Raw genomic sequence first — 23,387 nt, 5'->3', positions numbered from 1 at the left:
GAAGTGCAGTGGAGAGGAAAAAGATCAATTGATGATCCATGAAGAAAACAAAGTGGTACAAGCAATACAAACAAAAATGAAAGCATACTTTCCCGACACACATTAAAAAAAAACTAATAATATGAAGAGTACAGAAAATCTTGTGGAAAATGTAAAATCACCCTCCAACAATGTTGGTATGAACAAAGAAACTGATACAAATATCACGATAAATCTAGACACAGAAATGCCAACGTTGGTACAAACATGTGCTGAAATTCATGCGAATCCGACAGAACAACAAGTACCCAAAGCTACTGAAGCTACGCCAAACACGCAAACTGCAGCAAACACGACCAATTCAGCACAAATTAATGAGGCAAACAATTTGGAAAGAAAAGCTTCAATTACACAAACGCAAACACAAAATAGTTCTATAATACCTGGAAGCCTACAAGAAACATGCAACACAATACCCACTTGTCATATGCAACAAACTAATTTGCCTATAAACAATAGAGTATTGGAAAATGCAGAGAGTGAGGTAATTTTTCAACCCCTTACCATCATTGATGCAACTTTAGTAGCATTCAACAAAATCCCAGATTCTATGAAAACCACAATTGGTTGGAAAAGCGATCCGAAAACCAATGGAAAAGAAAGGATCAATCGCTCCTTTCTAATGAAATCCCTCTACAAAATTCCTTCTTTAAGAAACTTGGTTTCCAATGATATTGAAAGCATTTGTTTATCTAATATAAATAATCGAATGCTCTCGACTTTGCTTTCGCCAATCATTGCTAAGTGTCACGAGGTGACACCCTGAAAGGAGAGGCACAGGACACCCAGGAAGGGTTTCAGGTGGTTGTGCCGAAGTAAGGTGGACAGAATAGACACACACAGCTGAAAGTAATAAGAACAAAGAGTAGTCAAGTGTAGCAAGGAATAAGGTACAACAGAATGGATTCCCTCTAGGGGTGTATGCAGATATAGGGAAAGAGTGTTCCACAGACCTTAGGAAAAACTCTAGCCTTCTGCACAGTTTGCTATAACAGAGGCCCACGCTGTTTGCACATGACTTGGAACAGCAGCTATGGGTGTCTGTAACGTAGAAACGAGACAAGGGAAGGGGCAGAGGTTGCCTGAAGGAAACCAACAGACAAACTCTGTACAAAAGGGTCTACGAACAGTACAAGAGAAGATACTTACAGACAAATCCAGGAAAAGGAAGTTGATAGCAAACTAGCAGAAGGAAATGAAGGGGAAGTCGTGTAACAGGATTGGATAGCAGAGAACAGTAAGGAACAAGGTTGAGTGCTCACAGGAGCAGGAAAACAATGAGCAAGCCCACAGGAGCAGGGCTGTAAGGTAGAGAGCCCAGAGGGAAAGGGCTTAGGACAGCGGAGTGAAGCAGGATGAGCAAGCCCACAGGAGCAGGGCTGTAAGGTAGAGAGCCTAGAGGGAAAGGGCTTAGGGCAGTGGAGTAAAGCAGGCTGCACGGCAAGGAACCCAGAAGGGCCGGGCAGCAAGGTGTGAGCCCTGAGGGGCAGGGCCGCTGACCGTAAAAGGTTAGAGGACTGTAGAGGGCTGCTAGGCCGAGAACCCAGCGGAAAAAGGTAGGTAGTAAGCAGCGGAGAGTGATCAGCTGCAAGGTAGGAAACCCAGAGGACAAGGGCTGTAGGCAGCCGGAGTGAGGCAGGCTGTAGAGCAGGGAGCCCAGAGGACAAGGGCTGTAGGCATCCGGAGTGAGGCAGGCTGCAGAGCAGGGAGCCCAGAGGACAAGGGCTGAGGCGGCCGGAGTGAGGCAGGCTGCAGAGCAGGGAGCCCAGAGGACAAGGGCTGAGGCTGGAAAGCAGCAGAGCGTGATTGGCTGCAATGTAGAGAGCCCGGCAGGGCAAGGGCGGAGGCTGGAAGGCAGCAGAGCGTGTTCGGCTGCAATGTAGAGAGCCCGGCAGGGCACTGGATCCAAAGCCGGAGTAAGGAGGAACCGCATACAAGATCCGTAGCTCAAAGCAACAAGGTGCCGGAAAGACTCCTAATGCAAGAGACTGAGCTCCTACAGGCAGCAGCTTTTATACCGCCCAGCCCAGCACAGAGGCAGGCTAATTGGTCGCACCTGGCTAAGCACACCTGTAGAGAATCGGCCACCTCCCTCTCTATTCCTGAGCTGGTGGAAGCAGAGGAGATCCCTAGGGCTTCTGGGGATTGTAGTTCTGAAGGTGGCAAATAGGAATGGCCAGGAAAAGATGGTTATAGCCAAGTGCATTGTGGTAAGTGTAGTGTCATGATCTCTGCTTCCAAAAGATCAGGACTTGCCCGACTCCCTTGGAAGCAGACCCATAACCCCGGTTCCGAGTGCCAGCCAGTCCCAATTGGGACCTTTTGGACCCTGTCCTGGCGCCAGTGGCACCAGGCTCATAAAGATGCCCAGTCCCAGCGCAGGAAGCGCCGGGCTCATAATGCTTGGGTGGACTTACCTGCAGCAGACCATGCTGCTTACTTACCTGCCAGTTGAACCCCTGATCCTCTTCTGTTTGGGACTACTTTTCCTGTTGGGTGGGGCAGGAGCCACTCCCTAGGTTCAGAACACTGGAACTCTTCTGGAAAGCAGGAACTCTTTTCTTACCTAGGCGTGGCTGTGGAAGGAGACACCTAAGCACTACAGGAGGCTATTTAAACCACACCCGATGGATGAATCTTGCTTTGCGTTATTCTGCATTCTCTGCAGCAGAACGCTCATCGTGTCTTCTGATCCTGGGCCTAAGGAAACAAAGGCTTACCATCCTGGAATCCAGTCTTCAGCAGCACCTGTAAAGACAAAGAAAGAACAGGTTAGCACTACGGTCTTCAGTGGCAGCGCATCTCTTACCTGGTCCATCGGCTGTCGCCAACGCCTTGCGCTGCATTCCGGCATCTGAAAGACAAAGGCTTACCTACTCTTCGCATGCTCCGGAGGTCTTCGCACTGCATTCCGGCATCTGAAAGACAAAAGCTTACCAGCTCTTAGCACGCTCCGGAGGCCTTCAGCGCTGCATCCCGCATCTGAAAGACAAAAGAAGGTGCGTTTAAAGACATTGGGCAACTTTATTACTCACGTGCCATTACTCCTTCCCACGCCGAATCCAGTGGGTATTCCAGCACCCTTCAGCTTCTCTCAAGCTCCGAACTTGTACCTGCAAGATAAAAGGGACAGTTAGTGCGCATCGTGAAGCAGGCTACAAGCGCTTACTTACGTGCTTCCAGGCGCTTCTATTCCTCACGCGGGTTCGATCCTCAATTCTCTTCAGCCCGCCATCCGCCATCGCCGGAACCCTGCAAAACAAGAGATATCATTACAAAAGACTTTTAAGACATTTGAAGTGCCCAGAACTTACCGTTCGTGCAGTTAACGACGGACAGCAGTACTCTGAGGTCAAGAGGCCTGCACCCTTATCCAGTGAGGAAACTGGTTACGGCACCCTGCCCCGAGGCAGATGGAGAGCTCGGCGTTCACTTACCTAAGGTGAGGGCGTTAACCTTTGGGGTTCTACAGGAGAAGAGAAAGGGAAGAGGAGAGATGCACCCAATAACCCCAGTTCATTAATCCCATATTTTCTATCTGCAGACATCTTACTCTTCGAGTCAGACATACAGTGCACAGAGGTCCAGCCCAAAGAGCCAACCGTGTGTTACGCATCATCTTTGAAGATACGGCATTCACCCAGTCAAGACCGGCGCCTCTGCGGGAATCAGGTGAGCGTTACATGTAGTTTGTTGGGAAAAATAGAAAAGCGCCAAAGTCTCGCAAATGGGAAATAAGGTCCATATTGATCGTAAATGTATGCGCCCATGGCGCAGGCATGACACTAAGTTACTCTGGGAGCATAAATATGATTTAATGATGTTGGGTTTAGAATTGCATGCTTTTCATGCTGTGGAGGAGGCTATGGATTTTATCGATTTCCAACCACCTATAACACCATCTCCGGGAAATAACACAAATCAATGTAATCAATGTTTCCAGCACAGATACATCTAAACAAATGTTGGAACATTTAGCCTCTCTCACTACGGTACTTAATGGGTTATCCTGGTTGGAACCGCTGATAAAAGCTGCATCCACAATAGGTTCCTTGCAAGCACCCTCATAATTGGAAGACTTAAGAATTAGTACGTGGGACTGCTGTGGCTTCAACAACCTTAAGGGCAGGCTACCACAGGCTCACGACAATGTGTTACCACACATTTTCTTGATCCAAGAAACAATGTCGATCCTCGAATTGAAATTTGATGGATATACTTCAATTGTACATCAAGCGGTAGGAGGAAAGTGTGGCAGACCAGCAGGGGGACTAGCTATCCTCATTAAAAATGTGCTTTCTTTTAAGATAAATCACATCTACCATTCAGATTTGATGTTATTGGTGGATGTGTCAATAGACATGTTCTACAGTGTCAATGTCTTTTTAATATCACTCTATTGGAACCCTTCTAATATGTCATTTATACAAGCTTGCGAAATGTTTGAAATAGTGTTACATGAGGCATATGAAAATTCGCCACATGCAGAAATCATGATAGGAGGTGATTTTAACGCTACGCTTGCACCAGCTCAAGATTTTAAGACTACTCAAAAATTGAACACATATACAAGAAACTCGCATATAAAGGGTGTCAAGTGGGTTCAATACCTAGAAAGTTATGATTTATATCCTATTGAACCAGACGCTACTCATGAAGCATGCACATTGAAAAGAGGAGCTTCTTCTTCACAAATTGACTATTTGATAGGTTCCAAATCCTTGTCGGGGTGGATATCTCCATCCTGGACACTGGATCCTGCACTAGGAGACCATTTAATGATTGCCTCCTTATTAAGAGGCAATTATGTCAAAAATGCTTGTGTTCCTACTTTAACTTTGATTCAAAGCGATAGAACAAGGCTTTCCATCAATTGGAACCAAAATACCTGTAGAAAAATATCTTTTCTTGCCAATCGAGATCTATGGACAAGTATTATGCAGGCACCAAGTGAGATGGATGCTGTTATGCAATGGAATCTAAGGATGATATCAGGCCATATAAATGATGTAGCCATGGAACAAACGGTGCAAAAGGCTAACACAAATGTTAGACCCACGGGCTACAGAAATCTCTGAGCTTAAACACAAAAAAACAGTGAATTAAGGAAAATAAGGAAGTCCTTTATGTCACATGAAGTGTTGGATTTCGTAAATAATAAAAAAAGTATAATCATGCAATTTAAAAATGATTTATCGCGAATTCGAACTAACAAGTTACTACAAAACCAAAATATGGTCAAAATGTTATGTAATCATAACACTAGCAATATAGGGAATAAAAAAGATCAACCCCTAGGATTTGAATCAGCAATTGATGGAATATCTTGGACTTTCTTTTTTCTACATGAATACAGCACGCCGGTTGAATTTTCATATCTAGAAAAAGCCCCCGGGATTGAAAACATGCCAATTATTTGCCCTTGGGATATAAAAGAGATACTGTATGCGATAAACAAGCTGAAAGCGTGTAGATGTGCAGGGCCTAATGGTCTACCCCCTTGTGTCATCAAAGATGATCCCCTATTTTGTGCACAACTACTTCTACAAAATTTTCAAACAATATTTCGCACCAAATCCATTCCTTCTTCATGGTGCACATCGATAATAATACCTATACACAAAAAGGGAACCATTGACAACCGTAATAATTTTAGGCCGATTGCTCTAATGGACGTGTCTGCTAAAATCTTTTCCATATTACTATTGCAAGAAATTGAGACAGTAATTAGCAATACTGATTGCCTAAGCATAGCACAAGTAGGATTTCGTAAGGCCATGGGAACCACACTAAATGCAAGCATACTGGCTCATTTGATTGCATCTTGCAAAACAACGGATAAAACTCCCATTTTTGTTGCTTCTCTAGACCTCAAATCGGCATTTGATTGTGCTATAAGAGAAATTTTGTGGAAAAAGATGTTAAATGTGAATTTCCCGAAACACTTAGTAACTTTGATATCAATGCTCCATCACAAAACAAATTTTAGGGTGAGAATTACTCGTGAAGGATCCTTAACAGATGCTATCCCTAGCTGGATTGGTGTGAAGCAGGGATGTAACTTAGCAGCCATTCTTTTATATATATGGCTGACTTAGACATGATCTGGAATGAATATGAATCATTTGCAGTACGACTAGGAAACCTCAAGTTATCTTGGTTAGCCTATGCAGACGACATACTTCTATTTGATAAAACACAGGTCGGTCTGCAGGAAAAACTACAGAGTTTTCAGTAATACTGCAATAATAACAATCTCAAAGATAACCCCCAGAAATCGAACATCATGATTTTTGCAAACAGAGTTGAACTAAATCTAGTAGATTTAGGACCTTGTCTCAATCGTATACAAGGAATTTTATGGAAAAATACACTAGGTTTGCCTCAGTCTCCCTAATGCCATCCTAAGACACGAATTGGGAATTACATCTTTGGCAGCACGCTATCATTGGCGCTTACTTTCACTCTATCTGAAAATGTTAGATCCACCGCGAAAATTCGCTTTATATAGAATTTGCAAATATGATAACTCAGAATCAACCTAAATCAGTACTAAAATTTAAAGAAAGAATGGATAATCTCCTAGTGAAAATCAACAGGAGTGCGGATAATTTAGATGTAAATGTACAGAATTAAAAAAAAAACTGTTTGAAGATGATTGGGCAGAATGTATATCACAAGTTTGTTCATATGCATCCTTTGAAGATGTGCAAGATTTACCCATGCACAAAGTCCACGCTTGAAATATTTACTGTTATATCCAGACAAAATGATTCATAGTATATACATGTTATTCAGAATGGATCTGATTCATACCAAAGTAAGAACAAGTTATTGAAATAATGATGAAAATGTTAGACGTGATCAGATTTGTAGATTCTGTAAAGAATCACAAGAATCGTTTAAACATTTATTCTTATACTGTTTCTATTTTGAAAATACACGTATAATGATGTTGAAGGAATTCACAAATGCCAACACAACTTTCGCAAGAAACTGTATTTGGAAACATTGCATGTGGGGAGCGAGCAATACAGCCATAATAGCAATGGTACGTCTGACAAATCATATTAGAAATGAATTTTATGTACTGTATATATGTTACCAAAAATGTATTTTAAATCAAGTTATTTTGCAAAGGTGTTTCACACCAAAAACAAAAATCTTTAAAAAAAAAAAAAAAACAACCTGGGAGGGAAGTCTGGCGAGGCACGCCCAGGGTCTAATGGGTGGGTCATGAAAAATGCCAGAAGACGTGAAGAACAATGGGAGCCAAGAAGAGGAACACACCAAAAGAACTTAAGGATTAGAAAATAGCCTGATGTGGGGTAAGGAGGGGGAATATGATATGATATTTTATTTATATCGCGCTCGTACAAAAGTGTTTCAGAAGGCGCTGAGGGGGGGGCGAGACCAAGGACGGTCTGCTGAGAGGGGACCACGTCAAGAACCTGGACATGCATCCAGGGAAAGTTACAAGCTGGGAATATATAACCCGTTATAGAGGCGATAGGGTTCAAAGGGACAATGGTCAGTCATTCATAAGGATTAAAAAGTGACAGGATAAAGGGGGAAAACACTAGCAAGAAGGGATGTATAGGCTAAACTCATGGAATATAAGGGGACTGAACAGCCTGAATAAGAGGGTCACAGTCCTGAGGGAAATTGATAAGGAGGGATCGGATATAGTCTGCCTACAGGAGACGCATTTGAGGAAAGGGGATGAGAGTCGCTTGACCAGCAGGAACTACCCATTGCAATACCATGCTGCAGCGGAAACTAAACGGTTAAGGGTGGCAATACTAATCCATAAAAGTGTGCAAATTGGGGGGCCAAGGTTAAACGAGATACTGAGGGGAGATATGTTTCTAAACATGATACAGGCTAGTTATAGGCATCCCCGAGCTAAAGTAAATATGAATGGGGGACCAACTGAATCATTCCCAATAAGGATGGGAACAAAGCAGGGGTGCTCACTCTACCCACTCCTTTTCGCTCTGGTGCTTGAACCATTTGCGCACCGGATACGGGAGAGCAGGGAGATCCAAGGGATTAAGTGGGCAAAGACAAACCAAATGATAGGCCTATTTGCTGACAGCGTGATCATGATGATCACTGAACCGGAGAGATCGCTCCTAGCAATAATGGGAAGATGAAGGCCTTCTCTGCAGGGTCGGGGTTCAAAGTGAACTTTGGGAAAACAGAAATCTTAAACCTATCCATAGGGAAGAGGGAAAGGGATCAGCTGGAAAATAGCAACCCATTTAGGTGGGCATTGGGTCCAGTCAGGTATCTGGGGGTAAATCTAACATCCTCCATAAAACAGATAGTGGGGGCAAACTATCTGCCGCTGCTGAAACAAATCAAGGCAGACCTATCAAGATGGAGAGGGATGGATCTATCGTGGTTTGGAAGGGTAGCCGCCGTCAAAATGAACATACTTCCTCGGCTATTATATCTCTTCCAGGCACTTCCATTAACAGTCCCGGGAAGGCTGATGAAGGACATCCAGGAAAGCATTATGGGTTTTATCTGGGCAGGGAAAAAAACAAGGATAGGGAGGAAAACTCTCTTTAGGAGCAGGGTGCAGGGTGCAGGGGGCAGGGGACAGTGGCCTGCCCCAATATAATGAAATACTATCAAGCGGCACAGCTGAAGGCACTGGCAGAGTGGGGAAGGGCGGGGAATCAGAGAATGAAGCAAGCGGTAGCGGGGGGAACACCTCTGGAAGATACCAGGGATGAGAAAGGAAGACGGGCCAGCGGGGCTATTGGAGAATCCAATTACAAGAAACACTATCAGAATCTGGGAGAAGCTGAACAAGAGGCTTAAACTATCTCCTTGGCCGGCCCCACACACTCCCATTTTTGGGAACCCCGCCTTCCCAACAGGCAAGGAATACAGTAGATTCAAGCAGTGGGTGGAGGGAGGGATAAGGAGGATCAGCGATCTCTATGAGGGGACGCAGATCAGGTCATTTGCGGATTGTAGAAGGGAACTGGGCCTAAAAGAAGGGGACAGGTTTGGGTACTAGCAAGTGAGACACTGGGCGGAAACCCCCGCAATGATGGAAGGAGCCACAAGGGATTATATGGTGTAGGAGAAGCTAATGGCGTCAGCAGAGACCAATAGGGGACTTATATCAGCAATATATAAGATTTCGCTAATTGAGGAGAGAGGGACACTGGGGTACAAATGGGAGACGGTAAGAGGGAAAGAGATCACTGAAAAGGAGTGGGACAGGGCGCTAAACAATTGGTATGCCTCATACATGTCTGTACAACATAGGGAACTGCAATATAAGCTTCCACATCAATGGCACTACACCCCAGAGAGGCTCCACAAAATGTTCCCCACAATTTCTGAAGAATGTTGGAGGGGTTGCAGGGGAAAAAGGAACAATGGAACATATCTGGTGGGGACGGACAAGGAAGTCTGAGAGGTGACATGGGGAAGCTATGGGCAAACGTAATGATGGCTGCAAAGAGATGCCTAGTCAGGCAATGGAAACAGAGGGATCCACCATTCATCATACAATGGTACTATACAATATGGGACACAGTTGATGTAGAAAAGATGAATGCAATAATCCGAGGAACGCTGAGGAAATTCAGTAAAGTTTGGTCACCATTCATAAAACACACTACCAAAGATGCTAGACACCTATACGCCCACAGAGAATAAAAACACTAGGAATCATAGAGGAAGAAGAGGACTGAGCCACAGGCAGTTACATGGACCTAAAGAGCTGCCCGTAGGACTGGCAGGAGGGGGACAAGGGAGAAGGTACAGATTAATGTTATGACATTATATGTTGATGGAAACCGTATTATGGTTGGAAATGCATGGATAATTACAGCTAATTGCATGTGCATAAAGAAATGAGCAATAAAGGTTTGTTTTTTTTAAAAAAAGAAAAACCTACCACAGACCTGTGAGGTAGCTTATGGCTAGGCAAACAGATGATCCCAAGTTGTTGCACTGGCCTAGATCCATACATGGACTGGTTATGGGCATCAAACACAAACACAAACCTGGGTCCTAGCACTCCAATGCAGATGGCCTCAGTAGATACCTTCACCTTGAGGATGAGCCAGACCATTAGAAGGGTGAGTCTCAACCTAAGGCTGGAGGCATATGAGGAATTCCCATATGGCAAGGGTGTAGAAACCCAGGTTTTAAAAAATGTGTTTTAATTAATTAATAAAGTTATGTGGGTAATTCCATCTTAGAAGGGGTCACCCGCTAACCAGGACCCCCTTTCATAAGCTCTCTGCCAAACGCATAAGATACACTGGTGCACAGCTGAATCAGTAGCCTGATTTGCAGCACCTGCTCTCCAGTGGCACAGAGCAGGCACAGGTGGCCTCTCAACAGCTGCAGTGACTACAGTGCAGGGGCTGCATTTGAGATATGCACCTCTGTTCCAAAATTACATTACTATGAGAGTTGCTATCCTGGTGGCATGTTAAATTGTATATGTAAACCATACAGGAGTTTGAGTTATGGTGGCTAGTATCTCCCATAATTATCCAAGTTACAACAAACTGATATCACACGTGTCAACCATGTGAGCCCATGCCAGCTGTGGATGGCTTATGTGTATTCCCCCTGCCAGGTTGCTTTCTGCAGGACTGTAGTCCTAGGGGTTTCTCCTAACTTTGATTATTTGTGGGGGCAGATAACACCTTCTCCAGTGACACAGCCACTACACAGGAAGCTGTCCTGGAACAGGAATCAAAGTACACACCCTTCAGAAAAGGACTAGCGTCACACCAGAGTGATGCACACCAAAAGGGCCTTTGATGTTAGTGACAAAGGAAGTATTATTATTATTATTAATATGGTTTGTTTGTAGCGCGGACCTAGATTCGAGAAGCAACGGAGGTTTACAACAATATGTTATCCAGTTAATATGTCGAAATTAAAATGTCGAATGACAAAAATGTCAAAGAAAATACCCCCCAAAAAAAAAAAATAATAATCGAATGTATAATTTTTTTTAAATTACGTTTTTTTGAATTTTGCAAGTAAAGAAAGGGTTTAATAAAAAAGGGGGGTTTGGGGGGGAACACCCCCCCATTTCAAACAAAAAAATAACAAAAAATAGACATTCAACATTTTTTTTTGTATTATTTTTTCGACATTTTTGCATTCGAAATTATGAATATTAACTATAAACCCAACAATACATCTATACAACAGAGTGCTTTACAGAGGTATATAACAGTACAGATGCATAACAGAGTGTAAAAGCCTTCAATTCGAGACATAAATGCACTGCCAGAGATTAGGGTGTACTGCCAAGGATTCGCAGTGACCTGGGCGCCATGGGGTGAGGAGTGGAAGCCAGACGACCATCGTAGGAAGACAAAGTGGTATGGCACAGAGATGGGTCCTAACCCATTGGAGTTATGGCCGAACAAAAGGGAGTATGGTTGGGATTCTTTGTGGAGTCTCTGCCGACTTACCCAGGGTCTTAGCGATGAAGTCAAGCGTCTTGAGCCGAAAGTTCTCCCATTCCTCCGGTGTGAAGTGTTGGGTGGTAAAGGGTACCTGTAGGCCTGCTCCTCAGAGGAGAGCCTAGAACAGTGACTTCTCTTCTTTGAGAAGGACTAAGAATGATGCCTGGAGGAACGGCTGGGTGTACAAGACCTCTTGCCATGCTTTTTCATTTTGTTCATGTGGACCAGGGACCAATATTTAGTTTGGTGCTCCTCACCTGGAGACCTCACACAGGCCCATCTGTTGACTTTTTCCGTACATAGAGACTGTATTTTTTGGCTTTCTCTAAAGCTTCATCTAGTGCCCTGCCAAAATGAAGTTCTCGGTCTGGTGGCTCGTTTATCCACGTCGATTTTGCCTCAGGCTGAACCCAATGAAGCACAACCAGGAAGATGGCAGCATTAGCTGTCTGGCATTCTGCAGTTTCAGCAGCATCCAGACTACTTTTGATGAATACATTTGATGGCAGCTGGGCTGCTTTTATAAGGGCTTATGCTCCAACCCAATCAGGTAAGGCTTGCATATCCCCCAATTGAGCCTTTTCATATCTACTGATCAGTGCAGAGTCAATGCAAATGTTAGGGACAGCAGTAGTGGCCATCTTTCTACACATGGAGTAGTGTTGGCATTCTCCTTATCGGTTGGTGCATCGCCTATGGACACAGGCACGTCACAGCATTTGCATGATGTTTTAATCACTAGAAAATCTGTCTGTAATTGGCCAAGTATGATGGTGGGGAGTGTCTAACTAGCAAGTGTTTATTCTTTTTCAATTCCCGATTGATGCATCGGGTTGAAGTGGGTCCTCCGTGGCTAGGTGCATCTGTTTCTTAATGGACTCCATAATTGGAAGACATTGGGCGATTGGCCTGATTTTGTTTAGGGTTTCCTCAAAAGTCCTGGTCCTCTTGTTTCTTCTGTGTCTTATTTTCTAAACACATAGAGGTCCCCTTTAGTGTCAAGAAACAGAAAAAGGGTCGAATTATTGGAAGATTGGTGGCATCTGTGGCTGAGTGGATTATCTTAGTACAAGCCTGGAGTAAGAGGTTAGAGAGCTAGGTTGAAGGAGATTCTTTGAGTAGAGTTGTGCGAACAGGATATTCACTTGTGATCCATGACAATGTACTTTTACAGACTACAACTCATTTCAAAGATGGCGGTTCCAGAATCTTGTAGGGATATAGATGTTTGCCAGAAGTCATTTTGAAGGTTTTGGAATGTTTTTGAATTCAACCTCTTCTTTCAACAGACCTTGCTTCAGAAAAGTACAGTTTCATAGTTCCCCTTAAAAACCATGCCTTTGTTTCAGTAAGAGGCCTACTCCAGCTCATTTCTTAGGCAGCTGCTGTTCTCACTTGGTTTCTTGAAGTCAAGAAGCCTCAGTTCAACTGTCCAAAAGTTGTTTTCGTTGGAAGCTGCATAACTACTCACCACTAGTTTGTTTAGTCCCCATTCCTACTTACACTTCAAGCCAGGGCTAGTTAGTTCATGGTGGGGTTCATCCAGATTGAGGATTAGTCCTTAGAGCCCTCCAGAGCTCAATCGATTCTCTTTCAGATGCCAGAGACCATCACAGCGCCTTTCTGTGTATCCTGCATTTGAGTAGTGTCTCTGCGCCTCTCCAACTCTCCCCACCCCCCACCACGGGGTGGCTTCTCAGATCTTGCGTCACCCGGGTAGGGTCTCTGTGCAGCCTTCATTAAACCCTTAGGACCCCGCCTGCGAGTAACTATACTCCAGCGGCTCAAAGCCTGGTATCCAGTTAATATGTAAAATAAAATATTTCGAATGACAAAAATGTCGAAAAATGATACCTAAAAAAAAAAAGTTTGAAGTAAAAATATTTGGTATAATTTTTTTGGCATTCGAAATTATTTAATTCGCAATAGTCACTATAAACCTCAAAGCCTCTCATTCAGAGTCTGTGTGACTCCAAGTCATTCTTAGGCTTGCAGCTCATTCCAAAGACACTTTCCTTATTGGTTGACCTGTAGAATAGTGTCTTGAATACTACTTTCTTATTCCTCACAACCACTCCTGTAGAAGGAGCAAGTTCTGCAGAAGTAGGACCCAGAAGGTTAAGGCAGGCACTCAGCTTAGCTTCTAATTCAGCATTCCTTATTTACACCTCACAGGAACCCCATGAATTATTTCTCCTTCCCACTTAAAGACATTTATTTATTACAGTAGCAGTAAATAGGGTAAAGCACTGCAGGTATTCAGAGTAGGTCAGTTCTTGCTTAGTTTGATGAAGTTCTCCAGAAGTAGATACACTTCCTTTATTTAGTAAACCTTCAGTGATGAGGGAGTCTAGGGGAACCCTGAGAAGTGCATTCCTCAGAGAAACGACAATGAATCTATCAAAAACAAGTCATTCTCTCCAGATCCTTTCCTCCGCCTGCTTAGAAATGCGGTACTGTGGTAAACAGGACAAAGGCTTGTCTGGGTTCAGGACATTTTCCACAGGCTCAGCAGTCAGTATACATCCCACAACATTAGCATCTATGGACCATAATTTGGAAGGGATTCGGTCCAACAATCCTTGCTGCAACAAGGCCTCTAATGCAGCCAAGACCTCTAGTTCTCTATGGACAAGGATGTCCATGACAATATAATCCGGGGAGCAATAAATGGAACAACTCATTTTTACAAAGTAGATCCAAACCCAAATAGTTAAGTTTTACAAGGGCTGAATAAGAAGGCATGTTTATCAGAGATAGGACCCAAAGAGTTAGAGGGTGAGACAGAGGGTGACACACAGGATAAGGTACAGGCATACCCTGAATATCATGATCAGCATTAACAACTTCATCAGAGCACATGACATGGGGAAACTTGGAAGTTTTCAGGGCAGAACGGGCCACCCCAGTATCAAGCAAAAAGGAAACCTTTTGACCATTTACAGCACAGTCTACATGGATTAAGAGGGATTAGCGGAGCTACCATTTCATGGACCTCCTGGCTGTCCTAACAGTCACAGAGGGTGGTAGAGGAGGTGGCAGGAACATGGAGCTGACGGGGTCTGTAAGCTGCCCACCTCGTCCGTCATGATGTAGTTTGTTGGGTCATTCTGCTTTCCAGTGGCCAAACTCTTTGAAATAATTGTGCTGATCATTACACACATTTACAACAGGTTTCCCTGCTGTTCTCACAACCTGTATGCAGGGAGGAGCCATACCACCTTCCTCACCCCCCCAGCTGCAGGTCTGAAGCCTCCTCATTCTTGAGAGGGCTGCAGCTGCTGAATCGGCAAAGCCACTCGCTTAGCTTCAGTACTTGCTTTCTGTCTCTCTGCTTTTTCATGAACATTTTGTGCAGTCAATAGAACCTGAGTCAAATTATTTTCTTCCCAGCCAATCAAGATAGTTTTTGTTCCTTCTGCTACCTGGGGTTCCAGACCCATAACAAACTGATATTACAGTTTGTGGAGTGACCACAGTCACATCTATCATTCCGGAATACTGCTCAAAACATTGTTTCAACGGTTCAAGTGTGCAGGATTTTTCCCCTTAACTTGTTTGCAGGAGTTGATCTTTGACCGATCTGTCTTCCTGGGGCAAATCTCAGTGACCGATTAGACAAGTCTATCGGCAAAAGCTTTCAACCTGTTGTTGGCGGGGTTCTTCAGGTGGCCAGTTACTATGTTGTTTTAGCAGGGCAAAGGTTTCGTCAGGGAGAGCAGCCCTTAGCAATTGGTTAAGGTCGGTAGAAGTGGGATGTTAGCAGTTATAAATGACCTGGAGGGTACTCCTGAAATTTGCTGGCCCCTCCAAGGAACTTCTGAAAAATGTTAAACAGATCAGTTGTACTCCAGGGGGGTGCACGATAAATACTGTGTTTCCTCCTCCAGGGAGAAGTCTTAAAGGGAACGCTGCAATTTCGTTTTGATTTTATATATTTATTTTAATTTCTATAGAGCACTACATGCTCATGGGCCTCTGAGCGCACTTGGAACAAAACAAACAAACAACAACAGTTATCAGGAACCAGAGGAGTCGGGTTATGGGAACTCTGTGGAGTTAAAGATGAGGGTTTTTGTAGCCTTTTTGAAGTTAGCCAAAGATGGAGAAGTTCTTATATAGGAGGTGGTGCAATTCCATTCTCCGGGTGCCTGTGTTTCAAAGCTTGTTCCACCAAATTTGGTGAGTTTAAAGCGAGGTTGACTTAATTTATGGTTGTCGTCAGTCAGTAGCATTCGTACACATTGCTTGGCTTTGAGGCGGTGAATTAGATATTGTGGGGCTGCGTTGCTCCTACATTTGTAGGTGAGGGACAGTGTTTTATGAATAATCTTCTGTTTGATGGGCAGCCAGTGTAAGGACTTCCTGTGTGATGTGACACGCTCACGTTTAGAAAGTCGGTAAATTGCTCTTACTGCTCCATTCTGTGTTGTTTGCAGGGGACGCGCTGATCAATAGACTATTACAATAATCTAGTCGGAAGTTTATCATACCAGTTGCAAGAAGGTTTCTGTTCTTGAGGGATAGGAAGGGTCTGACCTGATGGAGAAGTTTATTAATGTATCCTCAGGTTGAAAGTATGTGGGATACTTGGTGTTTTATGGAGAGTTTACAATTCGAGGGAAACTCCCAATGTTTTGATGCATTTGGAGACTGGTATATGATTACTCGCGATCAAAAAGTTGGCATATAGTGGATCCAGTTTCTTCAGCCGTGGCCCTGTGGCTACAATGAGGAGTTCTGTTTTTTCACTATTGAGGGCTAATGAATTAGTTGCCAACCATAGTTGTATAGCTATGTGATTCCCTGATAAATCCAAGAGCACCTGGGCGTCGTCAGCGAAGTTAGCATAGCAGACACCCAGGCTGTCAAGGAGGTCAAGGAAGGGCCTGATGTATATGTTGAAGATAGTGGGCAACAGGCATGAGCCCTGTGGTGGTAATAGGTGTGGCCTGTGCATCCTCTACAGCCCCTCTTGATAATCTTGGACCTAGAAATGAAATGATCCATTAGGTGGTTTTCTTGGAGCAGTTAGCAGTTTCGTCTAATCTCTTTTGCAGAAGTTCGTCATCAATGAGATCAAAAGCTGCCGATGGGTCGAACACCATCAAGAGTGCTGGGTGGCTTTTCTCCACGATTTCAATGATGTTTGTTTTCGGATCCAGAAGTGCGGTCTCAGTCCCATGTTCAGTTATACATACGGATTGAAAGATCCCTAAAATGTTCTTGTCCTCTATGAATTTCTGTAGCTGTATGTAGGCTACTCTGTCTAGTATCTTTTTTTTTTTAAGACTTTATTTTTTCTTGCACACAGGTAATATGGATACATACAGATATTACTTATTGCCTCATACATTATACATAATCAATTGCCTTCCAAGTCGGATTGTTCACGTTCAGCCTTATCCAACAGGTATACTTTATACCTTTCCCATATATTCTTTGGTCTGGATGATGGTAGCACAGAGTCTATATATAATTCTTCCATATCATTCGTCCATACCATGTCTTTGTCCCAGTCAGCCTTAGATGGGGGGTTTGTACTTTTCCATTTCATCAGAATCGCCCTTTTAGCTATGAGCAGACTCGGGTTTAAAAGTTTACGCCATATCGGATTCAGTTTTTTCGACCACACCCAGCAGGCATGGGCACCAATCCACTGGTTGGTCAGCCATCTCATCCAGGCCTCGCATACCTCCTTCCAGTAACCCCTTAGTTTAGCACACGCCCATAGCATATGGTATATGTTTGCATCTTCTGCATTGCATCTTGGGCAGTTACCTGACACAGCCGGGTATATAAGTTTTAGCTTTACCGGGGTGTAATGTGTCCTTTGAACTATCTTGTAGTGAATTGGTCTGTATCTGGAATTGCATGATATTTGTTTAGTAAGTGCACAGATCCGAGACCATTCCTCGTCTTCAATTTGTTGTCCCAAGTCTTGTTCCCACTTAGCCTTAGCCTTGCTATTCTCGGCCGGGCGTGTCTGAAGTATAATCTTATACAGTGCTGAGGCCTAGACCTTTTGTGTTCCCCCTGTGAACATGTAACCTAGACCCATATTTAATGCTGGTTCGTTAGGGAAGGTAGGGTACGTGGTTTGTACAACTGATTGTATACAGATCATACCCTACTTTGCCCATGCACACAGAAAGCTGCATGGGCATCAGGAGCATGCGATCATTCTAAAGATGTTTGCGCAATTTGTGATGCAGCTCCCCCTTTTGTGACACAAATACATACTCTGTTGGAGTCCATTCCCCCTTTGCCACATTAGACAAGCTGCAAAGGCAGTTGGGGAACACAGCCTACCCCACTGCCGAAAGCGAGATATTAACTCCTTGCAGTATGCATGGAAGTTCCCTTTTCAAGACATGCCTGAGCACCCAGGCGTTACTGTATCGGCCTTGGAGAGTATCATTCTTTTCACAAACATGATCTATGGCTGTTGTGGAGGCGAACGGGATAGGCTTTGCGAGAGAAGAAGAAGAGCACCCTGCATTTGCCACTCACGCATGGCTTGGTTTGTCAGGCAAGGCAACGATTAAAGGTGCTCGCTCTGAATAAAAAGCAGCCCTTGGCAGCAAATTGGTGGTGCTGCTTTTCAATGTGCTGAGCTCTTTGACAGAGTATTTGAGCGGCTCTGAAAAGCCATTGGAGTCAATGTAATGTTGAATTGTCCTTTTTTCTTTTGGTAACCATAAGCTGAAAAAACAGAGAATACGATCTTTTAAAAGGAGTGCAATTGACAGTTAAGTCCCACTGAAGTTGGTGCACCCTGCTTTTTGGGTTAAAGATTGACCGTTATCAGTTCTTGCTGCTTAGAGGGGCAATTGTAGGTATAATTTGAATGCAGTGACATGTGTCTGTTTGTTGCCTTATTATGATGGCGTCTTTACACTGTTTTTTTTAAAAATGTGACCAATTCTTTTAGCGTGTGCCATGAATAACAAGATTTTCAAGTAATCTAGCTTGGAATGATGAATGACAGTGCCCTGTTGGGATTTGATATTGTGATCTGCAGTGTGCACACAGATCTCGAGCATGTTGCCAGTAACTCACCGAGCTATCTGGCAGCTTTAGGTGTGCTAATGTATCTGCTGTACATGGGACTATTAGTGAGATGTGAGATAGCCTGAGCTAGTTTGGAGCTTGTATTACCACAAGTACCATACTGCAAAGATGCTTTGTACCCCAGTCCTGGCCACTTAAATATTGCGGTTTGTTGTTGGTGGAAGGCTGCAGACATTGACATGTGTTATTATTGAACAGCTACATGCATAAATGTTTGTTGTTGCAGAAAGCTTACGTGTGCTGATAGGTTGTTGGGGCCACATGCATTCTTGTGTGTGTTTTTCCGAGAAAAGCTACATATATTGCAATATGTTGATGGGATAGTGGGGATAAGCTGTAAACATTACTATTTGGAGTGAAATGCTGCATACATTTACATTTCGTTTAGTTGTAAAATAACTGCATATTCTGGTGTGGAAAGGCTACACATATTGTACTTTGGGTTGATGAAACGCTGCATGCATTTGTGTTTAGGGTTTTATTCAACGGTTGGCTTTGTCAGAGGGCATTATACTATATGAAATGTACAAATATGGTTGTTATTTCTGGATCTCGCAGTCTAGCCAGGCTCTGTGCTGAGCATGTGATCATGGTGCTCAAGTGTAAAGAAGCTTAATAAACTTCTGTTCTGATTTTTTTTTTTTTGGGTGAGGTGGCGTTTATCGTGTTCTGGAACATGTTTGTAAAAAATAAACGATTTGATTAACTATTCGGTACTCGGCCGAATAGTACATTTACTATTCGGTGCGCCCCTATTTTACACCCAGAGAGAACCTCTTTCAAAATAAGGAAGATACAGACCAAAAGAACCCTATGACTTGTGTTCCAACATTCTGTCCCAACACACTGGATGTTACCATTAAACAATTCTACCCATTGATTCAACTTAAATTGCCACAAGAGCCTATTCCATTAGCCTATTCGAAAAGAAGCTTGTTGGATTTTTTTTTTTTTAATGAAAACCAGTAGAGAAGGGCTTAATGATCCGTTTATAATCCAGTCATAATTTTTCTGATGCACCCTCCACATAGCACTGTTGATCATTAGCCAGCTTGAATTGCACCATCTAAATACATCATAGTGTATAAACTTTGAGCGAGAACAATCTGGACCCACCCTACACGAGTACATCCACTTTTTATTTGTTGTTTCTGGCTTGACACAGATTGTAAGACTATGTCCACCAAACTTATCATTGATTACATACACTAGGCCTCATTCTAAGTCGGACAGTCGTGTAAAAAAGGGCCGGTATTTGTGGATACCAGCACTTTACCGGACCAGCCGACTGTGGGTCTGCCAGTGGGGTGCCTGTGTTACCTCCAGCTAAATGTTGGGGGTGAGGCAGGCGACCTACTGGCAAAAAAAGCCCAGCTGGTAATGACGGCAAATCCCCTCATGGAGTCCTACAGGACTCCATGAATGGTGATTTTCACTATCACACTGGCACTCGAAATCAAGCAGCAATGCCGCCAGACCGAGTGACAAAAACGGTATCTACATTTGCTGGTATCCTGGTGGCTCTACCGCCAGGATACCAGCAAACTCAGAATGAGGCCCACAGTCCCCTGAACATGTGGTGATGTTATTATGCTCTATGTTTCCATTTGGCCCAGCAAACACTGCAGAACGTCTTCCCCCACATCGTAAAGCCATGACGTAATCATGTATTTCATTTTACCCGCACATCACGATAACACACTGCTGCATACATGTCAGTTGGTTTCTTTGAAGAGTGAGCTGTATGCTCGGGCGAGTTTTGGCCTTCTCCCCCCACTGCTCTTTGTATTGAAGCACTTTGTCGGCTTCCTCGTCATGGTATGTAATTCATATTACCTTTTAACTCGTCAAATGAAGTAAGTCACTCAAGTTGCATTATCTTTAATTTAATGACTGATTGGGGCTGATACCCAGTTGAGCTACTACAAAGCCTACTGAGCCTGTTGTTCAATATATTGAACACTTCCTTACTTGACTAAAAGCGGGTGGGTATGCAAGGCCCTAGTTAGAATGTGACTTTGCCCGAAAGACCCACAGAAAAGCGTACATTAAAAATGGTGAACCTTGCCACTGTGCCCTACCCACTGGCACTTATTAGTTTGTAAAAGCACATCTCTGTGATGAAATAATCACAAAACCACTATTTCATACTATTCATGAATATTTAATGTGTAGCTAACACGTGTTTCAACCAATTTTATGGTCTTCCTCAGTGAAGGTCCTATCTCTGTACGCCTTGCAATAATGGCTGAGTTGTCTCTCAAAGGCAACTTTTGCCCCACGCGGAATGCCACACTGTGCCCAAAAGGGAACTGGGCTTAGCAAACCCGTTGAAATATTTAGGTGCTGTACACTTGTGCATGGGGATACACTTCCCACAGAACAATGGGAGAAACAGAGAATTTTTGAATGGCCATTCAAGCTAGCATTCAAGCTAGCTATAAAGATGTAGGAACAGAGTCAATCCATGAACAGAGGTTGACAGCTCAACAATCGTCTTTTGTTTCTTTCTCATGAGCACTAAATAGTTGAATGCCAGTCCCTAATCACTCTATCTATCCTCCTGTGATTTTATCAATGACTCTTTGCCGAAACATATACAGACGTGGACCACATCAACAGAATCCGGGGAATTATACCCTGGATGTTCAAACAACTTTCTGATGAATTGAGGGTTTGTGTCCTTTTAAACATTGATGATTTTTTCTTTACTTTGATCCTTTATATGGACTGTTTGATCCACAAAATGAATTCATGCCATAACTGCAGTAGATTAGGCCTGGGTTGAGCACCCACATGATTTGCCAAAACCTTGTGGCAAGTCTGGTTTGTCTTGACCATGACTCCTGACCTATGTTATGTATTTATTGTTCGATTTCAATTTGTTTGATGTGTTTGTCATTGTTGCCCTAATATCTGTACATTAAATGCCGAGTATACATCTGTTGTAGTGTACTAATCTCGTTAAATAAGCAGGGAAACCATATTGCTGCCAGTTTATCCGCTTTCCTGGGGGGGTCCAGCTTTGAATTCACACAATTTTCAGGCATTGCCCTGAAAAGCTGAATTACTAACATTATTTTCAGGTATACCCATTAAATGTTCACATACTCACTCTATTTGTAGGCATTATCTTTTGCCTTAACAAGAGAGCAAAGAGCAGCATTGATGATTCATCATCCAGCCAATCTGCCTCGTACCCTCTACCTTTAAAGAGGATTAGGAGATCACTGTGGATTAGATAGCACATCTTTATTTTACTAGTACACAATCTTAAATAATACTATGGAAACAGTCGACTATAGCTAGATACCAAAGGAATGATGTAACACATCTTGTAACATTCATAATTGCTCTGAAGTGAGCAAAAGGTGCCAGGCGGTTGCTGGACAAAACACAGTAAACTCATTTATTTTTTTTGAATGCATTGTATAGTCAGCCAAAGGAAATGCAATATAACTTAAAATGGATCCTGCTGTCTAATGAGGAGAGATTGGTTTATCTGACTGAGAACTTCTATTACCTGTTTTGGATGAAACCTTCTAGTGTTTTTATTATATACCTGAGTAATATTTTGTCCTTTTTTTTCAGAATAAAGCCTACAGCCGCCATAACAGAAAATGTGCTTTCAAACAAATTACGCTTCGATGGTAGAATTATATCAAGGTAAAAGCTGTTAAGTAAAAATGCCATTGTAGTAATACATTACTATACTATACATTACTATATATATATATATTTCTGAGGCTTGTGGAATCTGCTTAGCTCACATGCTGTGCATAGGCCGACATCTAGTGGAAGCGGCAGAGTATTACAGTTTGTTTTTCGAAACTCGAAAATGGGCATCGACACAAGGCGTGCCAGTAATACTATCCCTAGTGTGACGTCCACTGTACCCAAGATCCCTCACGCGTCTAGGATCCTCAGATTGTTTTTTTCCGCCATACTGGTCGGAAGCATTTTGCGGAGTCCCCTGGCCTTAGCCATACTTTTGATAAAAATTTAAAAGCTGAATCTATTCACATCCCTCCCCACCCCAACGTCGAACTTCGACACTCGACGCCAGCTGGAGAAGAAATCGACCGTCGCCTGCTGCACGACGGATCTGGGCCTCGGGAGGCTGCTGGCCTCGGCCCGGGCCTTGGAAGGCCTCTGGCCTCGGCCCTGCAAGTAGGGAGAGTGGGGGGTGGTACATACGCTACACTCTTGGTATATAGGTACACCTTATACATTTCCTACACTTAACGGCCCGCTGCCTCAAGGTGCGTATGGAGGGTACCCCTTTTCAATTCTGCCCCAAGTGCAATCGCAAATACCCTTGTGTCGACAGGCACGCCACGTGCAATCTCTGCTTGCCGAGGGACCACCCCGAGGCGAACTGCAGAGCGTGTAGTAGGTTTAAACCTAAGACACTCAAGGACCGTTCGACGAAGCGTTGGGCCCACCACGCCAGGCAGGCGGCCATGGCAGCGGAGAGCGCTTTCAGTGATGGCAGTGACGCCGTACTTTCGGACGGCGAGGGCATTACGGCGTCGAAAGACAGCCGAGCACAGGTCCCCGACCTCGGAAGGTCGTCCGGCAGGGCGGCTATGGGGAAGACCCCCGGCGACACAAGCGCTCCACATACTAAACACACTAAGTCCAACCAAGACTCGGCAACGTCGAGTTCTCGGAAAGAGGCACAGACAGAACGGTCCGATTCGGTGTCCTCTGTGCGCTCTCGATCAAGATCGCGGCATGACTCCAGGCAATCATCCACTCTTGCCAAGAGTGCCTCGCTCCCTAGGCTAACAGAAGTTCGATCGTCGG

At 43.8% G+C, this 23,387-nt stretch overlaps 1 protein-coding gene across 10 annotated transcripts in view; it reads left to right on the top strand.

Moving 5' to 3' along the window:
- CAPS2 (calcyphosine 2) overlaps positions 1–23,387 on the top strand; it is a 1,666,464-nt gene that overhangs the window by 1,193,323 nt on the left and 449,754 nt on the right. For all 10 annotated transcript variants that reach the window (XM_069629404.1, XM_069629399.1, XM_069629401.1 and 7 more), the window contains one exon: positions 22,170–22,244. In XM_069629404.1, the coding sequence (XP_069485505.1) occupies positions 22,170–22,244 (75 nt within the window). The remainder of the gene's footprint in view (positions 1–22,169; positions 22,245–23,387) is intronic.

The sequence above is a fragment of the Ambystoma mexicanum genome, chromosome 12 (genome assembly GCF_040938575.1).
Source record: "Ambystoma mexicanum isolate Mex_15411 chromosome 12, UKY_AmexF1_1, whole genome shotgun sequence".
Lineage (NCBI taxonomy): Eukaryota > Metazoa > Chordata > Amphibia > Caudata > Ambystomatidae > Ambystoma > Ambystoma mexicanum.
Note: the sequence above shows the minus strand (reverse complement) of the source record. Positions and strands in the feature narration are given on the sequence as shown.